This window comes from Musca vetustissima, unplaced genomic scaffold (genome assembly GCF_032173495.1).
Source record: "Musca vetustissima isolate MV318-11 ecotype Yass unplaced genomic scaffold, APGP_CSIRO_Mvet_v1 utg28702, whole genome shotgun sequence".
Lineage (NCBI taxonomy): Eukaryota > Metazoa > Arthropoda > Insecta > Diptera > Muscidae > Musca > Musca vetustissima.
Window position 1 is genome coordinate 41,119 of NW_026886647.1, and position 24,129 is coordinate 65,247.

The 24,129-nt window shown below is 34.5% G+C and overlaps 4 protein-coding genes across 4 annotated transcripts; 2 read left to right on the forward strand and 2 right to left on the reverse strand.

The window, feature by feature from the left end:
• On the reverse strand, positions 1-12,363 carry LOC133334114 (integral membrane protein 2C). The gene is made up of 3 exons (XM_061542410.1): positions 12,250-12,363; positions 1,391-2,117; positions 1-192 (listed from the first exon to the last, which is right to left on the reverse strand). The coding sequence occupies exons 1-3, from the start codon at positions 12,358-12,360 to the stop codon at positions 62-64; spliced, it is 969 nt and encodes a 322-aa protein (XP_061398394.1). The 5' UTR covers positions 12,361-12,363; the 3' UTR covers positions 1-61.
• A 2,033-nt stretch (positions 12,364-14,396) lies between these two features.
• On the forward strand, positions 14,397-16,006 carry LOC133334113 (uncharacterized). The gene is made up of 3 exons (XM_061542409.1): positions 14,397-14,959; positions 15,052-15,295; positions 15,728-16,006. Exons 1-3 carry the CDS (start codon positions 14,397-14,399, stop codon positions 16,004-16,006), a joined length of 1,086 nt encoding a protein of 361 aa, XP_061398393.1.
• Positions 16,007-16,510: 504 nt separating this feature from the next.
• Positions 16,511-19,372, reverse strand: LOC133334115 (eukaryotic translation initiation factor 3 subunit K). The gene is made up of 3 exons (XM_061542411.1): positions 19,287-19,372; positions 18,712-19,151; positions 16,511-16,665 (listed from the first exon to the last, which is right to left on the reverse strand). Exons 1-3 carry the CDS (start codon positions 19,355-19,357, stop codon positions 16,511-16,513), a joined length of 666 nt encoding a protein of 221 aa, XP_061398395.1. The 5' UTR covers positions 19,358-19,372.
• Positions 19,373-22,096: 2,724 nt separating this feature from the next.
• LOC133334117 (sarcoplasmic reticulum histidine-rich calcium-binding protein) lies at positions 22,097-22,831 on the forward strand. Its single transcript, XM_061542413.1, has one exon. The coding sequence runs from the start codon at positions 22,097-22,099 to the stop codon at positions 22,829-22,831; it is 735 nt and encodes a 244-aa protein (XP_061398397.1).
• Positions 22,832-24,129: the final 1,298 nt, after the last annotated feature.

Genomic DNA, 24,129 nt, shown 5'->3' on the forward strand with positions numbered 1-24,129 from the left:
CATATGTTGTTGTTGATAATTGATAACGACGACGACTTGATTTGTTTCAAAATAATTATCCTTATTTCGGATGTTGTCGTTCGTATTCTTCAATATCGGCAATATTAATGAGATCAAATTCTACCACACCCTTACCCGAATATTCGGCAAATTTGCCATTCGATGAGATTGGTTTTGCCTCACGTTTGAAAACTAGAAGAGAAGAGGAAGAAAAAATCAATTATTAAAAGTGAGAGAAGGGTTATATTTAGGAGTGTGTGCTACAAATGGAATCGTGGTAATTTTAGGTCGAAAATCTTCACCCTAAAAAGTGGGTCAATACTGATAATTTTTCGTGGAAAGATTTGCTACCCAATGAGAACTCAAAATACCAAATTACTGCCAATTCGGTTAAAAAACGATCCCAAACTCCCCAAAATATGGCATTAGGGACGTACTATAATATGGAGACTATCCAAAAAAGTGAACCGATATCGATAAATTTTGGTGGAAACATTTCCTACCCAATGGGAACTCAAAGTAACAAATTTCAACCAATAGAGCCAACTCGGCTGAAAAACTTACTCGAAATCTTAAAACTACCGAATATTTGAGGGTATCGTTATATGGGGGCTATCCTAAAAAGTGGACCAATATCGATAAATTTTGGTGGAAACATTTCCTACCCAATGGGAACTCAAAGTACCAAATTTCAACCAATTCTGTTAAAAAACGTGCCCAAACTCCCTAAAATATCGATTACTTTGGGGAATTCTTATATGGGGGCTATCCTCAAAAGTAAACCAACATGCATAATTTTATGCAGAGGGATTTTCAATCCAATGAGAATTCAAGATACAAAATTTTACCCAATTTTGTTGAAAAACGTTACAAAATCCCGAATATTTGGGGGTACCGTTATGATGATGATTTGTGATGATTTTTTGTGGAAAGATTTACTATCAAATGAGAACCTTAAATACAAAATTACAGTCAATTCGGTTAAAAAATGCGACAAAAATACCGAATAATGTGGAGCACCGCTATATGGAGGCTATCCTAAAAAGTGGACCGATATCGATAATTTTTGGTGGAAAGATTTGCTACCCAATGGCAACTCAAAATACCAAATTACAGCCAATTCGGTTAAAAACATTAGGATTTTTTAAAGAAAATTTGAAAGTGATTTCCAAGCCTTGGATTAGTCCCTAAAAATTTACTTTTAAAAAATCCACGCCTTGGACTAGTCCCTAAAAATTATATGTGTTTTATTTCCATTTCCTTTTGAAAACACGAAATGTATAAACCTGATCCTTGTTTAATTGAAAATCGCTTCGATTTATATCACACACATCCTAAAATAAAAATTCACAAAATATATATCAAAAAATCACATTCGATCAACACTTACCACCCGAAACATAATTCTCCAACATATACACCTTCATGTCATAGCATTCATTGGCAATTCGTTCCGATATTAATGTCAAATCTGTTATGGGTGGGATGACCACTCTCATATTGCGACGAACACGATCTGTATCGATATTATAATATCCCGAACCCATTTTCTCCATTAAATCGATGAAACTCTTTGGCGGTAAGGTGGTATTACGATCCAATGGCATGATGAAACAACGTTTGGCGGTGGCATCAATGATGGCCGATTGATTCTCCTTGAAATCATGCATAAAACGTCCGTGACGACCATCTTTAAAATCGGGTACATTAATTTTCGTATAACTCTCATCGTCACTCATATCGATTTCGATTTCTTCACGGAAGAAGTTACTATCGTCCAGTGGGACAATACGATTACCGCTCAAATGGGGCAGAAGCCAATTTAAATTTAAATCCATATCATCGGATTGTTGATAGAAACGTGGTGCAAATAACTTATCGCTGTTCGCAGCTTCGTAGGGAACATCGCAAAGGGTGCGATAATGGTATTTTGTTGCATTATCGGGATTACCAAACGAACGATAAATAATATAACCGCCAAAGATGCCCAATAGAATTGTTACCAATATTAGCAGGACGGTTAGGCCATTCTTAATGCAGCTGAATGCTGTGTTTGGATGTTGATTATAGTTTACGGATTCAACATCACTGGCGCCTTGTGGAATATATGCTTGTTTCTGCAAACAAAAAAAAGGAAGAAAGAAAAATATTTGAATTAAATAATTCTCGAAAAGGTTCAAAATGTATAGAAATTTAGTCTGCCTTAAAGAGTCCATTGCTACTAATCATAAGATTTACTTCAGATACTTTAATGGATCCAGACAAGTTTTGCTGGAACTGAATTATATAATATAACGAAAAGAGCACCAGATTCAAAGCAAACTTTGCACAACTTATTATTTTAATCATGCCTCTATATTGGGACTTATAAGTCCGTTCCTTCTAGTACCTCCCCCATAAGGGGTTATCCAAACTGTGCTAATCGTAATATTTTTACCTACCCTAGATCGAATTCAAAAATGGGACCCATCGATCCACTCTTTCTGGCAACTCCCACAAATCTTTGTAGTATAGACCAAATCGTTCCAGATACAATATCAATATGGGACTTAAAGGACAGTTCATTATCAATTTCCACACCCAAATATCTGTGGTGAGTAACAAATTCTAAAGTGTCATTTAGTAAGGTAATATTTAACGAAGGATAGGTGTTCCTGAAATTTCCGAATATCATGGCTTTAGTATTGGAAGTATTGATGGTAATAAAGTTAGTGGATGCCCAAAATGAAAAACATTGGAGAGACATATTGTCGCATGACTTTCGAACAACAATGGAAATTCGCTGGGACCACTAAAAAAAATAAGAAAATGTCATCAGAGAACTGAAAGGTCTCACATAATTCCGAGCTGGTGTAGTTTCTAAGTCATTTACATATAGGATGAATACAAGTGGCCCTAATACACTGCCCTGCGGTATGCCACTGTGAAGCGTAATAGTACTAGACTCATAACCGTTTACAGACACAAACTGCGATCTGCCACAAGGGTATAAATAAAAAAGCTTGCAAGCCGTCAATGAAAACTTGAATTGATTAGAGAGGTTTTCAATCATAGGGACATGATTAATAGAATTAAAGGTTAAAGTAAGTTTGTGGTGCTATGCCCGCGGCGAAATGTAAATTGGGTATCACATATCAGTCTAGATGTATATTCCAAAATCTGGTCTTTCATTTTTATTTCCACAATTTTAGATACGGCTAGGAGCATTGAAATCGGACGAAGATCGATCATCAGGGCATGCAACATTCTGTGCTTTTCAAATTGGGACAATTCGAGCTTTTTTCCAAAACAGAGAGGATTTGGAACTCATAAGGACATAATTCACAATATGCAACAAAATATCCGAAATGTTGGAATAGATAAGTTTTATAAAATCGATATGTATTTTGTCAACTCCCACAGACCTAGCCTCAAAAACTCTCTTTTATCATCAGAAGCCATAGTAGAGTAGAGAGAATTGTGAACCCACATCTTATTAATTCGAAAAATTTATCAGCCCTGCTTTTTTTGAAAATTTGTTAAAACTCCCATAGAGTTTTTTTTTATAAAATTCAAATACTCACTGATTCTAAAATGCAAAAATATTCGAATATTTGTTTACATTTGCCAATGTTTATTAACTGTATTTAATAAACCTATTTTCTGTATTTATTTTGCGGTCCTATTCTTATTTTTGTTTTATTTTATCGAAATGTGATTCATACCATATTTTTATTGTACTGTGTATCGCGGGGGTAAGCACAGCGACCAGAATATTCTTTTGTTGTGGAATTTGATCTGCAATTGTATTGAATTAACACACCAAGACATACTATCGGGGAAAAAACGTAAATAGAATTTAATACACAGTTCGAGCTGCATTATTTCATTTCATTTTCCAGCCATAGTAGAGCTGGGTGTTGTTATTGTAGATCGACATATATATTGAATACAGAAAATGTGAATTTTTTTTTACGATGTAATTATTAGGTGACATGGCATTACTACTTAAATATGTCATGGTATGAGAAGCATAACTGACTTTTGGGTATTTGAATTACTTCGTTATTATCAGAATGCAATTTTTTAAAATGTTTGGGTACAGATTCTATACTGATAAGCAGAGCTCATCTTCAATCTATAATATTTTTTGGGACTCAGGTTGATTAGGACTCAGGGGACTAAGTTTAGTCTTTCCACTAGAAACATATGGCCATTATGAATATATCGGCTATTTCCGGGTTTCTTATATTGCTCGAGAAACAAAGGTACATTCTGACCAGTGTATATGACATTTATTTTTGTTTTTTTTTTCTCCCAATAAAAAGATAACACATTTTTTGTTTACTTTTGTATTATCTGAATATTTTTATTACTCTTGCTATCGGTCAACAACAAAAAAATCGATTTTATTGTCATTATATTAATAGGCGGATACTTCGCATAATTTCTTGTTTCTTTTCATAGAGAGCATTGTTTACAATCAAAAATAAATATTTTTGTTGTAACTGCTACTTCAATTTTCGATTAATGCAGTTCTAGGGGAAGGCAATAACCTCAAAGAAAATTTTCTAAAATTAGGTCAAAAGGGACTGGATAAACTCTGTCGAAATGATAGGCAATGGACTTACAAAACAGTATTTAAATGTTCTCTTCCTGGTTGTGAATCGCTGTTTATAGAATTGTGTTTTGGAAATACTAAGCTTCTTTACTTACCAGCAGGTAATATATATGATTTCGAAAGCCATCACATAAATCTATTTTCTGACTACCCACACATTGTAATTTTGGGCGATTTTAATTTCAATTTATTTGATGGGTCTCAAGCTAGTCATTTTCCATCCCTTTGCACTAGGTATAACATGTCTATTGTCCACAACTCTAAACCGATGTACTTTGATTTGGCTAAAAGATCGACTTCTCTAATAGACTATATGTTGGTAAGTGTAGTTTCTCTTGTAAATCATCACGATCAGGTCCAATGTCCGTCCGTATCAGATCACGCTCTCATATTTGCGACATGTTGTTTCAACTATAATCAGGCATCAGAATTTATGGAATACCGGGACTATAACAATTTAAATTGAGAACGTGTTTTCTTCTTCTTGAATGATTTTGACATGAATGTCTTATTGGGCGAGTCTGATATTAATTTAAAATATTCCTATATAAATATTTTACTTCAAAAGTTATATTCTTGTGTACCCGTTGTAAGGAAGTTAATTAAATCACGGGTGGTTGATTGGATTGAGGCCAGGGAAGTTGTCTTTGCGAGATCACTTAGGGATCTAGCTTTCCAAACTGTGGCAGAAATTGGTTGGTAAACCTATTGTAAATATCGAAACAGGGCCAGAACTGTTATTTAGCCTTACGAATAACAGTTCTGGCCCTGTTTCGAAACACTATGCAACTCTATTTGGCAAGATGAATGCGTCAGGCATTTGGAAGTTATTGAAAAATTCGGGATGCATCAAATGTGACAGTGCTGATTTTAATATTGATGTAAACGATATTGATAATGCTTTCGTTAGTTGCGATTCGGGGTCTGAAGAGGAAATTGACTTTAGCCGACATATTGACTCTAACTCTTGTTTTTATTTTCAGTCTTTTAAAAAATGTTTTAGTTTTTGAAGCTCTAAATCAAGTAAAGTGTAGGTCTGTGGGAGGTGACGAAATACCTATCGATTTTATAAAATTTATCTATTCCTACATTTCGGATATTTTGTTGCATATTGTGGATTATGTCCTTATGAGTTCCACATTCCCTCAGTTTTGGGGGAAAAGCTCGAATTGTCCCAATTCCAAAAACAAAGACATAATACCCTGTAGCACAGTGTGGTGAAGGGTATAAACACAAAATGTTATATGCCCTGATGATCTTCGCCCGATTTCGATACTTCTAACCGTAACTAAAATTGTGGAAATAATAATGAAAGACCTGATTTTGGAATATACATCTAGATTGATATGTGATAACCAAATTGCATTTCGCCGCGGACATAGCACCACACACTTACTTCTAAAAGCAACTGATTGTATACGTAAGAAACCAATGATGGCGAACTGAGTGTTCTTATATCTCTCGATCTACCAAAGGCCTTTAATTCTATTAATCATGTCCATATCATAAAAAAAAACTCTCTAATCAATTCAATTTTTCATCGACGGATTGCAAGCTTATATATTCATACCTTTGTGGCAAATCGCAGTTTGCGTCTGTAAACGGTTGTGAGTCTGGTACTAATACGCTTCACAGTGGCATACCGCAGGGCAGTGTATTAGGGTCACTTTTATTCGTCATATATGTAAATGACTTAGAAAACTACAGCAGCTCGGAATTGTATGAGACCTTTCAGTTCGCTGATGACATTTTTTTTACTTTTTAGTGGACCAAGCGAATTTCCATACCATCAATACTTCCAAAGCTGAAGCCATGATATTCGGAAATTTCAGGAACACCTATCCTTCGTTAAATATTACCCTGCTGAATGATACATTAGAATTTGTTACTCACCACAGATGTTTGGGTGTGGAAATTGATAATGAACTATCCTTTAAGTCCCATATCGATATTGTATTTGGAAAGATTTGGTCTACACTATGGAGCATATATGCAACAAATATGTATATTCCTCGTTTTATCAGACAACGGTTGTATGGAACTAGTGGTGTTCAACTTGTTCGTTAGCGCAGAATTGTGAATTCTGTTGTACGTTTTATTTATAATGTCCGAAGAAGAAACCCCATTTTCCAAAGCGCTTTAATCAACTCTGTCTAACTAGAAGCATATACGGACGGAATGCTGCTACTATGAGGACATTAGAGATTTAGTAACTATAGGTTTATCGAATGGAGGGACGGAGTGGGATTTATGTAGGGTTCTTGAAGACGATCGGAAATTTAGATGTTTGCTCGTGAATCATTTAGGAGAAGGACAGCACTTAATGGATGTGATCCTCGGGCGTAACCCCCTTACAGGTGGTCTCGGCCGTTTGCATAGAGTGGTGGTGGGTGTCAATGCGGTAATTGACGAGGCCGATGGCTGTTGCGTCTTTGGCTTTTCATGGTTTCACTTGTTTCCACGAGGTTCATGCCTTATGTCAGGGGTAGTCAACCTTTTTTACTTACCGCCCACTTTTTCACCTTGAGTGATAGAAAAATATTCTTCTTGTTTATTAATAAACTGCTTTAATTATTAGGTTTTTAAATTTTGTATCAGCTTCCTTGGCATTAGCTGAAAATGGATTTTTCATCCATTGGTACACCTCTAAGTTCAAAATATCTTCAAATTCAAAATGTCTTGAAATATATAATATACTTAGGAAAATCCTACCGCCCACCAAAAAGTCCGTATCGCCCACTAGTGGGCGGTAGGGACCAGTTTGACTATCGTTGCCTTATGTGGATGTCGAGTAGGCTGTCTGTGAGGGCGGTTTTGTTGACTGTTTGTGTGGAGTTGTCCGTTGTCGCGGTCCTTTGGGCCCTTGGTACAGTCTGTGAGGACAACATGTTAATTGTTTGGGGTCTGTGTTCTTGTTCGTTGTTGTTGCTACCAGCGGCAGTGTTCTGCTTGCTGCGGAAGCACGTGGTACGTGCATTGTGTCGTCCGTTTTTGTATTGGGATACCAGCAGCCTGGACTTGTGTCAAACTGAGAGAGGCATCGGTCTCGAGCCTGATCGGAGGTTATTCGTACCGCGGGTGTCAGGTGCCCTTGGATCTGGTACAACCTCTTGCAAAATACCTACTACGTGATATTAGAAAATTTTGTTTCTTTGAAAAAAGTAAACGGGATCCTGAATGGATCTTGATGAAAAATTCATTGGCCTTGAAGGCTTTAGTATTATGTAAAGCAGGCTTCTCTTGGACCTTGAAAAAATATTTTTCGTCTGGATCTATAAAAAATATTTTTATTAAATGCGGGCTTTTGTTAGACCCTGAAAAAATATTTTACATAAATCCAGGTTTCTGTTGGACTTCCAAAAAATAATTTTAATGAATCCTAGCTTCTGATGGACATTGAAAACACATTTTTAGTAACGTTTGTAAAACCCACGATTCTATTGGATCTTGAAAAAATTTTGTTAATATATCTAGGCTTCCGTTCAACAATGAACAAATATTTTTGATAAATCCCCGCTCCTGTTGGACCTTGAACATTTTTTTCAATAAATCCTCGTATCTGTTTGACCTTGAACCTTGACAAATATTGAAGTCCACACCTATAAATGACTGGCGGCACCGGTACAACAGCTTGTATTTGAAGATTTTAACAAAATTCAGCCTGACTATTTTGTAAAAACAGAATAAAAATGGTATCCCAAAAAAACTGCCAACACTTCTACAATTTTGTCTCTTAAAAAAAAACATGTCGGAATATGAACTTTTGTTTACAATGATCCTGATCATGAATTGCGTTTGGAAACTTCAGTACAACTGCATATTTTACGATGACCTATATGTGAAAAGTGACAAAATAAACGGGTTTCTATAAAAAATGGTGGAATTTTGAACTAAAGTCTGAATCATTAAAAATTCACGATTTTATTAAGATAAAAGGTCGCCTCTTATTATAATTTTTTTAAAGCGAAGCATTAATTTTTAAATATATTTTATTACATGTCAGTTGACTTGTTTCAAAACTCCAAAAAGAAATCTGGACAAAATAATGCTTAGTTATCTTTAAAGAAGTTCAAGCAAATGTGATTATAAGACAGAACACATACATAAAAATGATGACTTGTAAAGTCACGATCCAAAGTCACAATTTTTCCTAAAAACAAACAATTTTCACACATATGTGTGTGTGTAAATATTTATTATAATGAACATAGTGCAATAAAATTGCATGATGATAAAGAATAATTACAGCTGATAATGCAGATTAAAAATATTGCATATAAAAGATATAAAACAAAAATAAAATTTTGTAATTAACCACAAAGAAAATATTTTGGTCTTGGTGGCTACGAGAGATATTATTTTATTAATAGACCGATCAAGATATATAATCGTAGGAAAATATTATTCACAATTACTTTATTTCTGGAACCCTATTTCAAATCCTTTATGATGTCTTACAAAATACCCTTCAGCAGATCCTGTGGACTTGTGGACAAAACATATTTTCTTAGCCTGAAGGAAAAACACTATACAGTCCAATTTAGAGCCACTCTTGGTCATTGACAAATAAATACAGTTATTGTTGTTATTGTAAATAGAATCAAAAAATTATAATTAAAAAAAGTAATCTTAAATGTCTTTTCTAGTTTAGGACCCATAAAAATATCCTCCAAAATACATTCCATTATTTATTTCACAATTATGAAGCGTCTTTATCTACTAACAGGAATTCGTCTACAAAAGCAAGAAAAGCAAACGACCGAATCATCTGTGACCTTCATAATAAAAAAGAAAAGAAAGTGCAATAAAATGTGCTGAAACCTTAAAACTTATTATTGCATGTTGTTGAAAAGAAAATGAGTGAACACTTTTGCTATTAAGAGCATAGATATGCGAATATATATGTATATACATATGTATGTAATAGTTTAAGAGACAAAAATTGGGAACAAATACGTTATACAATTTACAACATTATACAAATGTTAACCCACTTTCAAGTACATAAGCAAAGAACGTAGAAAAAACAGTTTATCCTCCTTTTTGCACGTTTTTTTTTTTTGGAATATTGGAGTATTCCAACGTCATCTAAATATTCACGTATAAAAAATAGGGAGTATTTAAAAAAATACATTAATTAAAAAAAATTTTAATTTTTCATCCCGTAGAAATTGTTAAAAAAAATATCTAAGTTTTCAAAAATCCACGTTGTCAAGGAATAAATTTTCAATAAATCAAAGCTTCTGTTGGACCTTTAAAAAATATGTTTAATAACAGTTTTTAACCAGTAAGGAAAGTAGAAAAGTCGGATACCCTGGGCTGACTATATGATACCCTTCACCACTTGCATATGTATCAATTTTCTGAACCAAATTTCTGAACCAATTTTCACGAAACATAGCACACATCACTCTCAATATAGTACGCTATGCCAAATATCGTGCCAATCCAAGAATTTACATTAAATCGGACGAAAATATATATGGGAGCTATATCTAAATCTGAACCTATTTTTACGAAACTTAACACACATCATTCGAGACTATATTCAGTACGCTGTGCCAAATTTCGTGCAAATCGAAAGCTATTTAGGGACCATGGTGCACCATTTACCTTTTATCGGACGAAAATATATATGGTAGCTATATCGAAATCTGAACCGATTTTTCCCAACTTCAATAGAGATCGTCCTTGGGCCAAATGAATGAACTGTGACGAAGTTCATCCAATTCAAATAATAAATGCGACCTGTACTTTGTTTACAATTTAACATGACAGACGGACATGCATAAATCGACTTAGAAAGTGATTCTATGCATATTCTCGAAAGGAACCATGTGTCTGTACGACAGTGTGAAGGGTATAAAAATCTCACGCTTCTCTTGGACCATGAAATAATATTTTTAATAAATCCAAGCTTCTGTTGAACCTTGAACATATATTTTTAATCCAGGCCACCCTGTGAAGATCCCAGAACATATTTAAAAAAAATCCCACACATATAAAACAAATAATGTAAAATAAATATAAAACATATTTTAAAAAAACTATTAAAAAATTCCAAAAAAATATTTAAAAAAACATCCACTCCTGAAAAAAATGTTAAAAACTACACGCCTATTAGTAGGCACCAAAAAATTTAAAAAGTTCCAAAACATATTTTAATATATTTTTATATTTTATATTTAATATATTTTAATATCCATGCCTATAGGTCAAAAAAATATCTTTTAAAAAATCCCAAAACAAAAATAAAAATATCGAAACCTAAAACAAATCTAAAAACTCTGATAACATCAGAAAAAAATCCGAAAAATATTTTCATGATTTCGGTATTATGGGGTTCTTGAGTATGTTTTTCAACCGAATTCGCTGAAATTTGATACATTGGCTTCTTATTGGGTACTAAAAAAAATTATAAATATAGGTCCACTTTTTCTGGTAGCCCTCATATAAGGGTACTCCCAATTTTGGGTATTTTGGAGATTTTGATCATATCTATTTTCACGAATTTGGCTGTTATTAAGTATTTTGAGTTCTTATTCGGTAGCAAAACTCTCCACAAAAAATTATAAATATAGGCCAATTTTTTCGGATAGCCCTCATATAAGGGTACCCCCTAATTTTGATCACATTTTACCACTGAATTGGCTGTAATTTTGTATTTTGAGTTCTTGTTGGGTACCAAAACTCTCCACAAAAAATTATGAATATAGGTCAATTTTTTCGGATAGCTCTCATATAATGCTACACCCAATTATCGGCATGTTTCAGTTCATGAGCGCGTTTTTCAACCAAATTCGTTGTAATTTGGCATTTAGTAGTCGTATATTGTAGCAAATCTCCCTACCAAAAATTATTAATGCCCCTCTTTTTGGGGTAGTCCCGTTCTGAAGCCCCCCAAAAATACTAATTTGTTTTCAAATATATTTTAACTACAACACCACCCCCCCCCCCCAAAAATAAAAAAAAAAAAAAAAAAAAAAAAAAAAAAAAAAAAATTCGAAACATCCCAAAAGTAAATAAAAAAGACGGGTCATGGTTATTTGCGATGTCAGTATACCCAACATTAAAAATGTAAACAAAAATATGTTACTGGATATAAGGCTACAACAACTACAACAAGAAAATCAATGCCAATAACAACTGGGGTAAATATATATAGTATATAATTTTCTTATATACTATATATACATACATAGGTATAGTAGGTATGTGGAAGCATTTACATCCTTTGACACATTTGTGTCTTAAATAATAACACAACACGTAAATAACGATTTGTCCGCAATAATTATTACGTTTCTGAGGAAAAATCAATAATTGTCTTGACAGACAGAACCTGACACAAGGATATATATTTGTTTAAATGGGAGCTAACACAAAAGAGACCATGAACACGAATTGAATGGCCATGATAAGAAAGAAGAAAAAAGTAAGCGACAAAGTAAATGGATATTAAAATTCCTGCACATATAAGTTACAAGGATATTTGCGGGGTATATAGCAACAGAAGAAAAAAACCCTCAAAGCTTACGAAATTGCTTTATTACGTTTCTAGAAAAATAATAAAATAATAACAATACTACACTTGTATTATTATATATCTATTAATTTCAAATACAGTTCATTATATATCCATTACTTACCCCCAACAAGGATTTCTCCATATGATCTTTACCAAATGACCCAAGGCCTAGGGGCAATGGCAATTTGAAATTGCCCTTCTTATCAATTGAGGGTTTGGGTAAAATGGTCATCGTGTCTGTCTTTTTGGTATTTCGTTGTTATCCTTTCTTTGTTTCTATGTATTTTTTCTATTTACAAAAGAAAGAAAAAACCATAAAAAGAAATTTTATTATTATTTTTTAATTCTCCAACTTTATTGCGTTGTTTTCTTTTTTTCAATTAACTTTTCTACACTTTTATAGTTTTTTCACCTCTAATTAATTCTTTATTTAATTTTATCTATTTGTATTTTTTTTCTCTTTCGTCTAGCGCTCGCGAAGTTTTAGTTTTAATTTCGTCACAAACGAACGACACACAAATAATTTCTCTATTATTTTGATTGAATTTAGGGCTCTGTAGATCGACTTTTTACTAATCGACTTTTAAGGGAATAATAAATAATCGATTTTTAGAAACGAACTGGAGATCTCTGAAAGTAGAGTTGAAATAACGACACAGAAATGAATTTTTGAATGGAAAGTAATTACACCGAACGAATAAAAGGACAATTATTAAATATCTGTCCAAAAACCTGTAAAATGTTCAAATATTTACTACGATATCGAAAAAAAGGAAAAAAGTGGCTAAGCCCTACAACACATATACAAATTGTAACCAATTTTTTTATTTCAACATGAAAAATATTGCTTTGTTCTTGTATTACAAGAATCTACGAGTTTTTACTATTTTTTCGATATCATAAAGGAAAAATGTTAACGTAGTAAAAAAATAATTGACTCTTGCATTGCGGTATCCTATATCCTATTTTAATCTATACGTAACTTGCGGAACTCTCCACTCATCCACCATTGGTTTGTTCCCGTACTGCAATAATCTACTACTTTTTACTACGATAACGAATTTTCCTTTAAGCGGTGTACACAGTATCATTTTTGACTGTCAACTTTTTTATCGATTAGTGACTGTCCAACAACCGTAAATATTTTTGTGGTTGCCTGATGAATGACAAACATGTGAGGTCACACTATCAAAAAAGGAAAATTTGGGCAAGAGTGCCATTCAAAAATGCTAGTGTGTACACCGCATAACACACGAAAAATTTAAAATATATGGTCTGTTCCCGTACTGCAAGAATCTACTATTTTTTACAATTTTTTTCGATATCGTAAGGGGAAAATGGTTATCGTAGTAAAAAAATAGTACATTCTTGCCGTACGGGAACAGATCAATATTTAACTCTGAAGTGCAATACACATCAACTTCAAGCGTAGATGTTATCGTTTCCTTGTGGTTGTTGTATTTTCCATAGAACATAACGCGACGGATGGCGCAACGCAAGAATCTACTATTTTTTATTGCGATAAAACTTTTTTCCTTTATAACATCGAAAAAAAAATAGTAAAAACTCGTAGATTCTTGCAGCACAGGAACAGACCAAATAATTAAATATTACTATTTTCTCCGATAACATAAATATTATAACCGTAGTGAAGAATTGTTCATTCTTGCAGTATCTGGAACAGACCGAATTGTACCGTTTACTTGAGCAAAAAATTAAATTGTCTTGTTTTTATTTTTTAATATTTTTTATTAATTATCTGTCAAAAACTCACCATATCCCCTTCGATCACCACTTATGCCATTTATCGATTATCGCATTGTTTTCCCCGGCAATACGGCAATGGTTACGCGGCAAAACGCAATTACGTAAACGATATGGCAACGCTGTGTTGTGAATTTTGTGTAAAAACATTTACCAGTTGGTTCTGTTGACAAGAAAGCTGCTTCGATTTCTTCAATTATTTTCCCAACAAAATCAAATAAAAATTTGCAATCACCTGCTGGAAAATCCCTCTCGCCACCGAACAATTGCAAAGTACAGTTATAAAGGTATAGCTTTTCACCAACCCTAGGAGGCAGAAAACAACTTGCCAATATAAGGGTACTCCACAACAAGATAACAACGCGCCTGAAAGCGCTAACATCAGCATCATCATTGGCAGATATCGTTGACTCCAAATTAAGGTGACTTCTTTGAACCAGCCCCGCCACTCGCCCTTCCACTAGAATTCCTTCTTGGTTAGCAGAAGGTACAACACATTGAAACATGGACCAAATGCTAAGTCCCGGCTTTTCAATACCCAGTATTGGAACGCCACTGCATCAATTGGATCCCGATCAACAAATTGTGGCCGCCAATCCTGTCTATCATCCACCAGCTGCCCTGACGCAACAACAACAACATGATATGAATCCAAATAATCACCACTATGACTTGAATGCAATTATGGGCGCATCACCCGCACCAGCGGTATCCAGTAGCAGCAGTGGCATGGGTGTAACAAATAGTAATACCACCACCACCACCACCATGGGACAACATCCCACACTGCCAGTGCCCCAAAAACAGATGCAATCATATCAACCATCATACCAAAGTTCCATGTCATCGACGAATGGCCATCAGATGGGATCGGGGACGACATCGACGACGGCACCTCAATCCCTAATGCAACCACAGACACCGCAAAGCCTTATGTCCCCCATGGTACCGATGAGTGATCGGGCGGCCGATAATCTAAGTAATATTCACCAGACAATGGGTCCAGCCACACCCATGACACCAATGACGCCGGGTTCAGCGGATCCGGGCATTGTACCACAATTACAGTAAGTACAAATCGCCACCCAGATTTGTGGGGGGCAGGATTTACTGCTACTAATATTTTTGTTATTGTTATTGTTGTTGGCTTTTTTTTCAGAAATATTGTATCCACAGTTAATTTATATTGTAAATTGGATTTAAAGAAAATCGCATTACATGCCCGTAATGCTGAATATAATCCAAAACGTTTTGCGGCTGTTATTATGCGTATAAGGGAACCTCGTACTACAGCATTGATATTTTCCTCGGGCAAAATGGTGTGTACCGGAGCCAAAAGTGAAGATGATTCGAGACTGGCGGCTCGTAAATATGCTCGTATTATACAGAAATTGGGATTTCCGGTAAGGTCGCACTATTTTTAAGTCGATATCTGTTAAAAAAACTTAGTTCAGCTAAGCTGAATAGATGTTTTGCTTCAGGAAACTCCATTCAGCCTGGTTGAATAAAGGATTTCATACAGAAAACTCCATTCAGCACGGCTGAATATAGGATTTTCTTAAGGAAACTCCATATAGCCTAGCTGAATAGATGTTTCCCTTAGAAAACAACATCGAATAGATGTTTTCCCTTAGAAAATACTATTTAGCCTGGCTCAATAGATTTTTTTCCCTTAGAAAATACTATTCAGCCTGGCTGAATAGCAGTTTTCTTTTAGAAAACTCTACTCAGTCTGGCTGAATAGCAGTTTTATTTTAGAAAACTCTACTCAGACTTTCCAACTACGAACCTCTACCTTTTCTAACCCATTTTATTTTTTGTTTCTTTTCTCTCAGGCAAAATTCCTTGATTTCAAAATCCAAAATATGGTTGGTTCCTGTGATGTGAAATTCCCTATACGTCTGGAAGGCCTGGTGCTTACCCATTGTAATTTCAGTTCGTATGAACCCGAACTCTTCCCTGGCCTCATTTATCGTATGGTGCGTCCACGTATTGTATTATTGATATTCGTTTCGGGTAAAGTGGTATTAACCGGTGCCAAGGTGCGCAGTGAAATCTATGAAGCATTTGAAAAGATATTCCCTATTTTAAAGAAATTTAAAAAACAATCTTAAAAATAAAAACAGAAAATAGTTGCGTTTGTGTGTTTTTTGTATATCGAATAATTAAGGCAATTTTTGTTTTTTTTTTTAATTTTCTTATGGAAATATTTAATTTTTTTGGTAATATTTAATTTCCTTCTTATTTATGTTTCTCTTCCCCCTTTTGTTATGTTTCCAATTATAAAAAATAATTTCTTATATATATATTTCTTCTTTTTGCTGCTAAATTAGTTAAGACTTGTTTTGCCCACCACCATGCCCCATCCTACCCCTTTGTAGTTTATAAGTTAGTCGTGTATTTGTAGTCAACAAAAAACGAAAAAGAAATACAATTTTTTTCTATATAAAAAAATTTCCACATAATGGTGTTTTATGTTTTATTTATTTTACTTGTTTTCTTCTTGTTGTTATTGGTTTTTGCTTACAGAAATACACAATTTTGTTGTTGTAGTGGAATATAGATTTTCTAAATTACTTTGATGCTTCTATTGGGGGTATTCGATTTGTTACTTTATTTTACAAACACTGAGCCATTAGACCACCCAAATTATCGAATTCAATTTTCTCTGTAATATTTTTGGTCTTGATTTTCTCATCCTGGGATGCAATCATAACCAAATGTCCTTGATTCTTCCAGCCATTTTGTTTTACCCATTTGTCCAATGTGGAATCTGAAAAAATGGAGAAAAGAAAATTAAATTGAATTGAGAAAATAGTTTAAATTCAAAATAGCAGTTTCCTTTAAAAAAAAACTACTCAGACTGGCTCAATATCAGTTTTCCATTAAAAAATCTATTCAGCCTCAGTTTCCTTCATAAAACTTTATCAGCCTGGCTGAATAGCAGTTTTCTAATTGAAAACTGCTCTTCAGCCAGGCTGAATGGTATTTTCATTAGGAAAACTGCTATTCAGGCTGGCTGAGTAGAGTTGCTGAATAGCAGTTTTCCTAAAGAAAATACCATTCAGCCGGGATGAATAGCAGTTTTCCTTTAGAAAAATCTATCTATACAGCCTGGCTGAATAGCAGTGTTCCAAGAAGTCTTTATAGACGGCCAGAGGGGAGAGCATAAAAAGCTCAAAATACCTAAAATCAGCCGGGACTTTTAGTTTGGTAGTAAGATTTGCGGCCTACTGAGAATCAAAAATATGTCAAAAATGCCCAAACTCCCAAAATTTAGAACGATTCGTTGTGTGGAGGCTATTCCGAAACTTGGATCAATATTAATTGATTTTTGGTAGGAAGAATTACTACCTACCAAGGACCTAAAATATCTTGAAATCTACGGTACCTTTATATGAGGACTGATAGATAAAGTGGACCAATATTGCTAGTTTTTGGTAGGCAGATTTACCACCCAATGGGTAGCCAACAGGCAATTCAGTTCGAAAATATGCCCAAATTCCCAAAACATCGAAACTTTGGGAGGTAACGTTGTGTGAGAGCTTCTCCAAAACATGGTCCGATATTTATAATTTTTAGTGGGAATATTTACATTAGGATGATAACCCAATATACCAAGTTACAGCCAATCCCGTTGAGAAAAGTGCTCATACTTCTAAAATATCGAAATGCAGGAGGTACCATTGTATGGGGCTATTGTGAAACTTGGTACAATATTTATAATTTTTTTAGTAGGAATATTAACTACCGAAATTATTATTTATACGCTCAACCTTATGGCTAATGTTCCTCATTAAAATTATGGTTTTAGGCCCATGTTCCTTTGGACCAATTCCGTTTCAGGAGTCGATTTACGACCACTCTCGAAATGAGTAACCGATTTCATCCAAAGTTTGCAAATCTTAACACTTCTTTCATACTTAGTTCAAGTCCTAAGATGGAGAAAATCGGTCCACCCCTTCTGGTACCTACCCCATATCGGGATGTTTTTTTTTTCAAACTCAAAGCCGATTCAAAGATAGGGTCCACTCTCTTTGGTTGGAAGATGGGACTCATCGGTGCACTCCTTTTAGTATCTCCCCCACAAGAGGTCAACAATTTTGAAAACTGCTAAACCTCATAGAGAGCGAACGGAATAACCAATTGCATCCATAATAAATCTTTAAATCTCTTCGCCATTTCTTAAAAGATATTCGGAACAAGCTAAGTCTAGGAACCCGCGGGATCCTATGGACAGATGCCAACGACGACATCATCTCTTTCAAAAATTGAATAGTTTTGTGGGACAGAGTCTCATTTTCAATAACAGAGAACTTATTCGATTAAGTAATTAGATTTTTGCAATCCTTACTTCAACCGCTTTAAATTAATACCCATATTGCTATAGTAAATTTTAAAAATTATGAACAAATATCGATTTTTGCATTATTGTAATCGTAGATCTGCTTAAGATGACAATTTAAATATGATCCGTTATCATGCCTTAAGCTAGACTTAAACCAAAAATGCTTAAAAATCAACCCCTTTCCCTTATTTTCTTAAAATATATTCTTTAAAAATTCCTCACCTTTAGCTCTGATAACAATTTTTTTTAAAAATCAACTCATATACCACTGACATTTTCTAAAAAAAGTATTCTTTAAAAATCTCTCGAAATCCTCTCAAAAATATTCTCTAGAAATCTATGCTTATACCTGGTAATTTCCTTAAAAAAAATATTATTTCAAAATCCATGCTCTGATCTAATCTCCTCCTCTACTCAATTCAAATTCAAAACATTTATTGTTAATAACTAAATTCCAATCCACAAACTTACCTTCAATACCACCCAAAAGCTCCTTCAACAAATCTCTGCGAATCGTTTGGAAAGTAATGCCAATAACATGGCAGACAAACTTGCGGATGGAATCATGGAAACCACTGATGTGACGGAATAGGCTCTTGTTGACATCGGCCCGTTGCCAGAACAATACAAAATCGGTACGTTCCAAAATATCAGCCAATTCGATGATAGTCTGAACGGTTTCATCTTTCATTTGTTGTGGCAACAACAAACATTTGGCCATAACAAAATCGGTGTGTGGCAGGTTGGTCAGACATTTCAACAGGATCGTATAGGTAATTTCATAGTTCAACAAATGTGGATTGAATTGATATAGCTTGAGGACGGCCAAATTGGCTTCCAAATCGTAGGTGTTGTTTTTGGCCTGTTCCTCGACATAGGCTTCCAGGGTCTTCAAATGATCCGGGTTGTATCTGTGAGAAGATGGAAAATTAATTTAATATATTTTTGTAGGTTATGTTTTCGTTGTTTTTTCTGCTTTCGAGCCCCCATTGCTAGCGTGTTAAGTTTTGTTGCGGCCTGTCTCACTCATTCTGTCATTTACATACCTTTCAATGCATCCCAACATTTCTTGTATAGATTGGCTTTGGCCATTACCCATTGTAACCATGTGCGGCATCTTGTCTTAGTTCTGGGGTATTCCTGTTCTGTGGTCCGTAAAAAAAGAAAATTGGGATTTTAGCAAAAAAATCTAACAAAGTTTTGTCGCAAAAAAGTACACAATACCAACAAATTTGACGTTTCAGAGAAAAAGGGAAGAGCGGCAGTGTTGCCCACTGCAGTTTGCTGAGAAAAACGCCACAATTGCCATTAATCGAAATAATCGATTGTTATCGATAATTAAAACGCCTAAATGGAACGTGATGTTAAAATGGGGTTATTTTTTGGCTTTTTGAAATGAATTTAAGCAATTTTAAGTCGATCTTTAAAGAATATTTTCTTAAGGACCTGTCGGCCAATAGGCGTGGATTTTTGAAGAATATTTTCTAAAGGACCTGTCGAAAAATAGGCGTGGATTTTTAAAGTATATTTTCTTAAGGACCTGTCGACCAATAGGCGTGGATTTTTGAAGAATATTTTCTAAAGTACCTGTCAGCCAATATTTTCTAAGGCACCTGTCGACCAATAGGCGTGGATTTTTAAGGAATATTTTCTAAGGCACCTGTCGACCAATAGGCGTGGATTTTTAAAGAATATTTTCTAATGAACCTGTCGACCAATAGGCGTGGATTTTTAAAGAATATTTTCTAAGGCAATAGGCGTGGATTTTTAAAGAATATTTTCTAAGGCAATAGGCGTGGATTTTTAAAGAATATTTTCTAAGGCAATAGGCGTGGATTTTTAAAGAATATTTTCTAAGGCAATAGGCGTGGATTTTTAAAGAATATTTTCTAAGGCAATAGGCGTGGATTTTTAAAGAATATTTTCTAAGGCAATAGGCGTGGATTTTTAAAGAATATTTTCTAAGGCAATAGGCGTGGATTTTTAAAGAATATTTTCTAAGGCAATAGGCGTGGATTTTTAAAGAATATTTTCTAAGGCAATAGGCGTGGATTTTTAAAGAATATTTTCTAAGGCAATAGGCGTGGATTTTTAAAGAATATTTTCTAAGGCAATAGGCGTGGATTTTTAAAGAATATTTTCTAAGGCAATAGGCGTGGATTTTTAAAGAATATTTTCTAAGGCAATAGGCGTGGATTTTTAAAGAATATTTTCTAAGGCAATAGGCGTGGATTTTTAAAGAATATTTTCTAAGGCAATAGGCGTGGATTTTTAAAGAATATTTTCTAAGGCAATAGGCGTGGATTTTTAAAGAATATTTTCTAAGGCAATAGGCGTGGATTTTTAAAGAATATTTTCTAAGGCAATAGGCGTGGATTTTTAAAGAATATTTTCTAAGGCAATAGGCGTGGATTTTTAAAGAATATTTTCTAAGGCAATAGGCGTGGATTTTTAAAGAATATTTTCTAAGGCAATAGGCGTGGATTTTTAAAGAATATTTTCTAAGGCAATAGGCGTGGATTTTTAAAGAATATTTTCTAAGGCAATAGGCGTGGATTTTTAAAGAATATTTTCTAAGGCAATAGGCGTGGATTTTTAAAGAATATTTTCTAAGGCAATAGGCGTGGATTTTTAAAGAATATTTTCTAAGGCAATAGGCGTGGATTTTTAAAGAATATTTTCTAAGGCAATAGGCGTGGATTTTTAAAGAATATTTTCTAAGGCAATAGGCGTGGATTTTTAAAGAATATTTTCTAAGGCAATAGGCGTGGATTTTTAAAGAATATTTTCTAAGGCAATAGGCGTGGATTTTTAAAGAATATTTTCTAAGGCAATAGGCGTGGATTTTTAAAGAATATTTTCTAAGGCAATAGGCGTGGATTTTTAAAGAATATTTTCTAAGGCAATAGGCGTGGATTTTTAAAGAATATTTTCTAAGGCAATAGGCGTGGATTTTTAAAGAATATTTTCTAATGAACCTGTCGACCAATAGGCGTGGATTTTTAAAGAATATTTTCTAATGAACCTGTCGACCAATAGGCGTGGATTTTTAAAGAATATTTTCTAATGAACCTGTCGACCAATAGGCGTGGATTTTTAAAGAATATTTTCTAATGAACCTGTCGACCAATAGGCGTGGATTTTTAAAGAATATTTTTATGAAGAATTTTTAAAGAATATTTTCTAATGAACCTGTCGACCAATAGGCGTGGATTTTTAAAGAATATTTTCTAATGAACCTGTCGACCAATAGGCGTGGATTTTTAAAGAATATTTTCTAATGAACCTGTCTGCAGGACCAGGCAAGCATTTTTAACGAATATTTCCTGCAGGACCAGGCGTGGATTTTTAAAGAATATTTTCTAATGAACCTGTCTGCAGGACCAGGCAAGAATTTTTAAAGAATATTTCCTGCAGGACCAGGCGTGGATTTTTAAAGAATATTTTCTGAAACATCAGGCCAGGATTTTTAAATGATATTTTCCGAAGGACCAGGCCAGGATTTTTAAAGGATATTTTCTGAAGGACCAGGCGTGAATTTTTAAAGAATATTTTCTGCATTACCAGACCTAGGGTATTTAGGTATGCTTCCCATACCTTTAAAATATATCCACAGACATTTTCCGAAGTCAATGACCACCTATCAAGTGTAATAAACGGTCCACTGACATTTTCATAATCCAATTTGCTGGTATTTGCAAAACTTCGTAGAGTGGTCCGAATCAAAAAAACGTTGTGGTTAACGGTAATGGTGGCAACAACACCACCAATCGCCCATAGAATACTAAGCTTCCGACAATATAAATTAAAATTTTTGTAGACAATCGAAGTTAGTTGCGGAACCAACTGCGCGGACATGGGACACAACCATCGACTAAAGAAAGTTCTACTAATCCTCGCCCTCCTCACACTCGATGTGATGGTGGTGGCGGCCAAGAAGCACAAAGAAGAATCTTCCGAGGAGAAAGAAGAGGAAGGTAAAAAATACGAAGAGCAAGAAAGTCACGAAAAGAAGCATAAATCGGATAAGGGCCACAAGGAACACTCCGACTGGGATGAGGATGAAAAGAAACATCACGAAGAGGAGGATCATAAACATCATTACGAACACGAGGGTGGCAAGAAGAAGCATGATCATGACGAAGAAGAAGAATACGGAGAGGAACACAAACATGGCAAACATAAGGAGGCGGGTAAAAAACACGAGAAAAAGAAACACAAGAAAGGTCACAAAGAATTGGAACACCATAAGAAATTCCACAAGGACGAATATATAAAGGATAAGAAATTCTACGATGACGAGGATAAGGGTGGACATCACAAAAAATATGGTAAGGAGCATAAACATCATGAGGAGGAAGAGAAGGAGCAGAAGAAGGGTGAAGAGCATGAGGAGGGTAAGAAGAAACATCATAAGGGCCATAAGAAACACTACAAGAAGGGTCATCATGACGAGGATCACAAGAAATACAAGAAGGAGAAGAAACATCACGAGGGCGGAGAGGAACACAAAAAATGGGGCAGTGAGGAGAAGAAGAAGGAGCACAAGAAGAGTGGTTCCAAAAAGGAGAGTGAGAAGAAAAAGGATTGATGGAGATTTGATATTTGGAAAATAATAAAAATAAATAAATAAATGAGAAAATAAAATTTATAATTAAAATGTTATTAAATTGTGCCCTTCAGTTCTCCTGAACAAAATCTAAGATTATTGGTCGGCAATTCCTTTAGAAAAAATTTTAAAAAATCACGACTATTGGTTGGCAGGTCCTTTCAGAAAAAAAAACTTAAAAAATACAGGTCAAATTAATTGGCAGAAAAAAGACTTTAAAAATCTCCGATCGACATGTTCGTTGGAGAATATTCTTTAAAAATTCAGGCCGATTGTTGGCAGTTCCCTCAGAAAATATTCTTTAAACATTTACGCTTTAAAAAAATACGCCAAGTCCCTCAAAAAAAAAAAATCCACGCTTATTAATCTAATAATCGGCAGGTCCTTTAGAAAAATATTGAAAAAAATCCACTACTTTTGGGCGCCAGATTCTACGGAAAAATATTAATAAAAACATGTCTATTAATCAACAGGTCCTTCAGAAAAAAACTCAAAAGTCCGCGCTAACTCAAAAATCAGGTTCTTCGAAAATATTCTTTGCCGACTTTAGAACAAAATGTTTAAAAAATCTAATCTGTCGACAGATCCTTCAGAAATAAATCTCAAAAAAATCCAGGCCTATTGGGCGCCAGGTTCCAAAAAAAGGTAGAAAGAATTTACGACTATTGAGCGCCAGGAACCACTAAAAAAGATCAAAAAATCCACTCCTATTGGGCGCCAGGTTTCACAAAAAATCCACGCGGCAGGTCCTTCAGAAAAAAATCTAAACTTATTGGCCGATTGGTTCTTCAGAAATAACCTTAAAAAATCCACGCCTATTAATTGGCAGTTCCTTCAGAAAAAACAACTTAAAAAACCCCCAGCTATTAATCGGCAGGTCATTCAGAACAAATCTTAAAAATCAACGCCTATCTGCAGGTTTTCGGAAAAAATCTCAAAAAAACAAAAACTTAAAAATTCCACTCCTATTAATCGGCAAATCCTTCCGAAAAAAATCTTAAAAAACACGACTTGGCCAGGTTCCACAAAAAATAAAAATCCACGCCTGTTGGGCGCTAGGTTCCCCAAATAAATCTCAAAAAAAGAAAACTTCTGTTGGGCGCCAGGTTCCACAATAATCTTAAAAAGACACGGCTATCGGTCGGCAGGTTGTTGAGAAAAAATTCTTAAAAATCTCAAATTAATGACCTAGTAGACAGCTGGTCCTTCCGAAAAAAACTTAAATAATCCACGCCTCTTAATCGACTGGGCCTTCAGAAAAAACCTTAAAAATCGAAGCC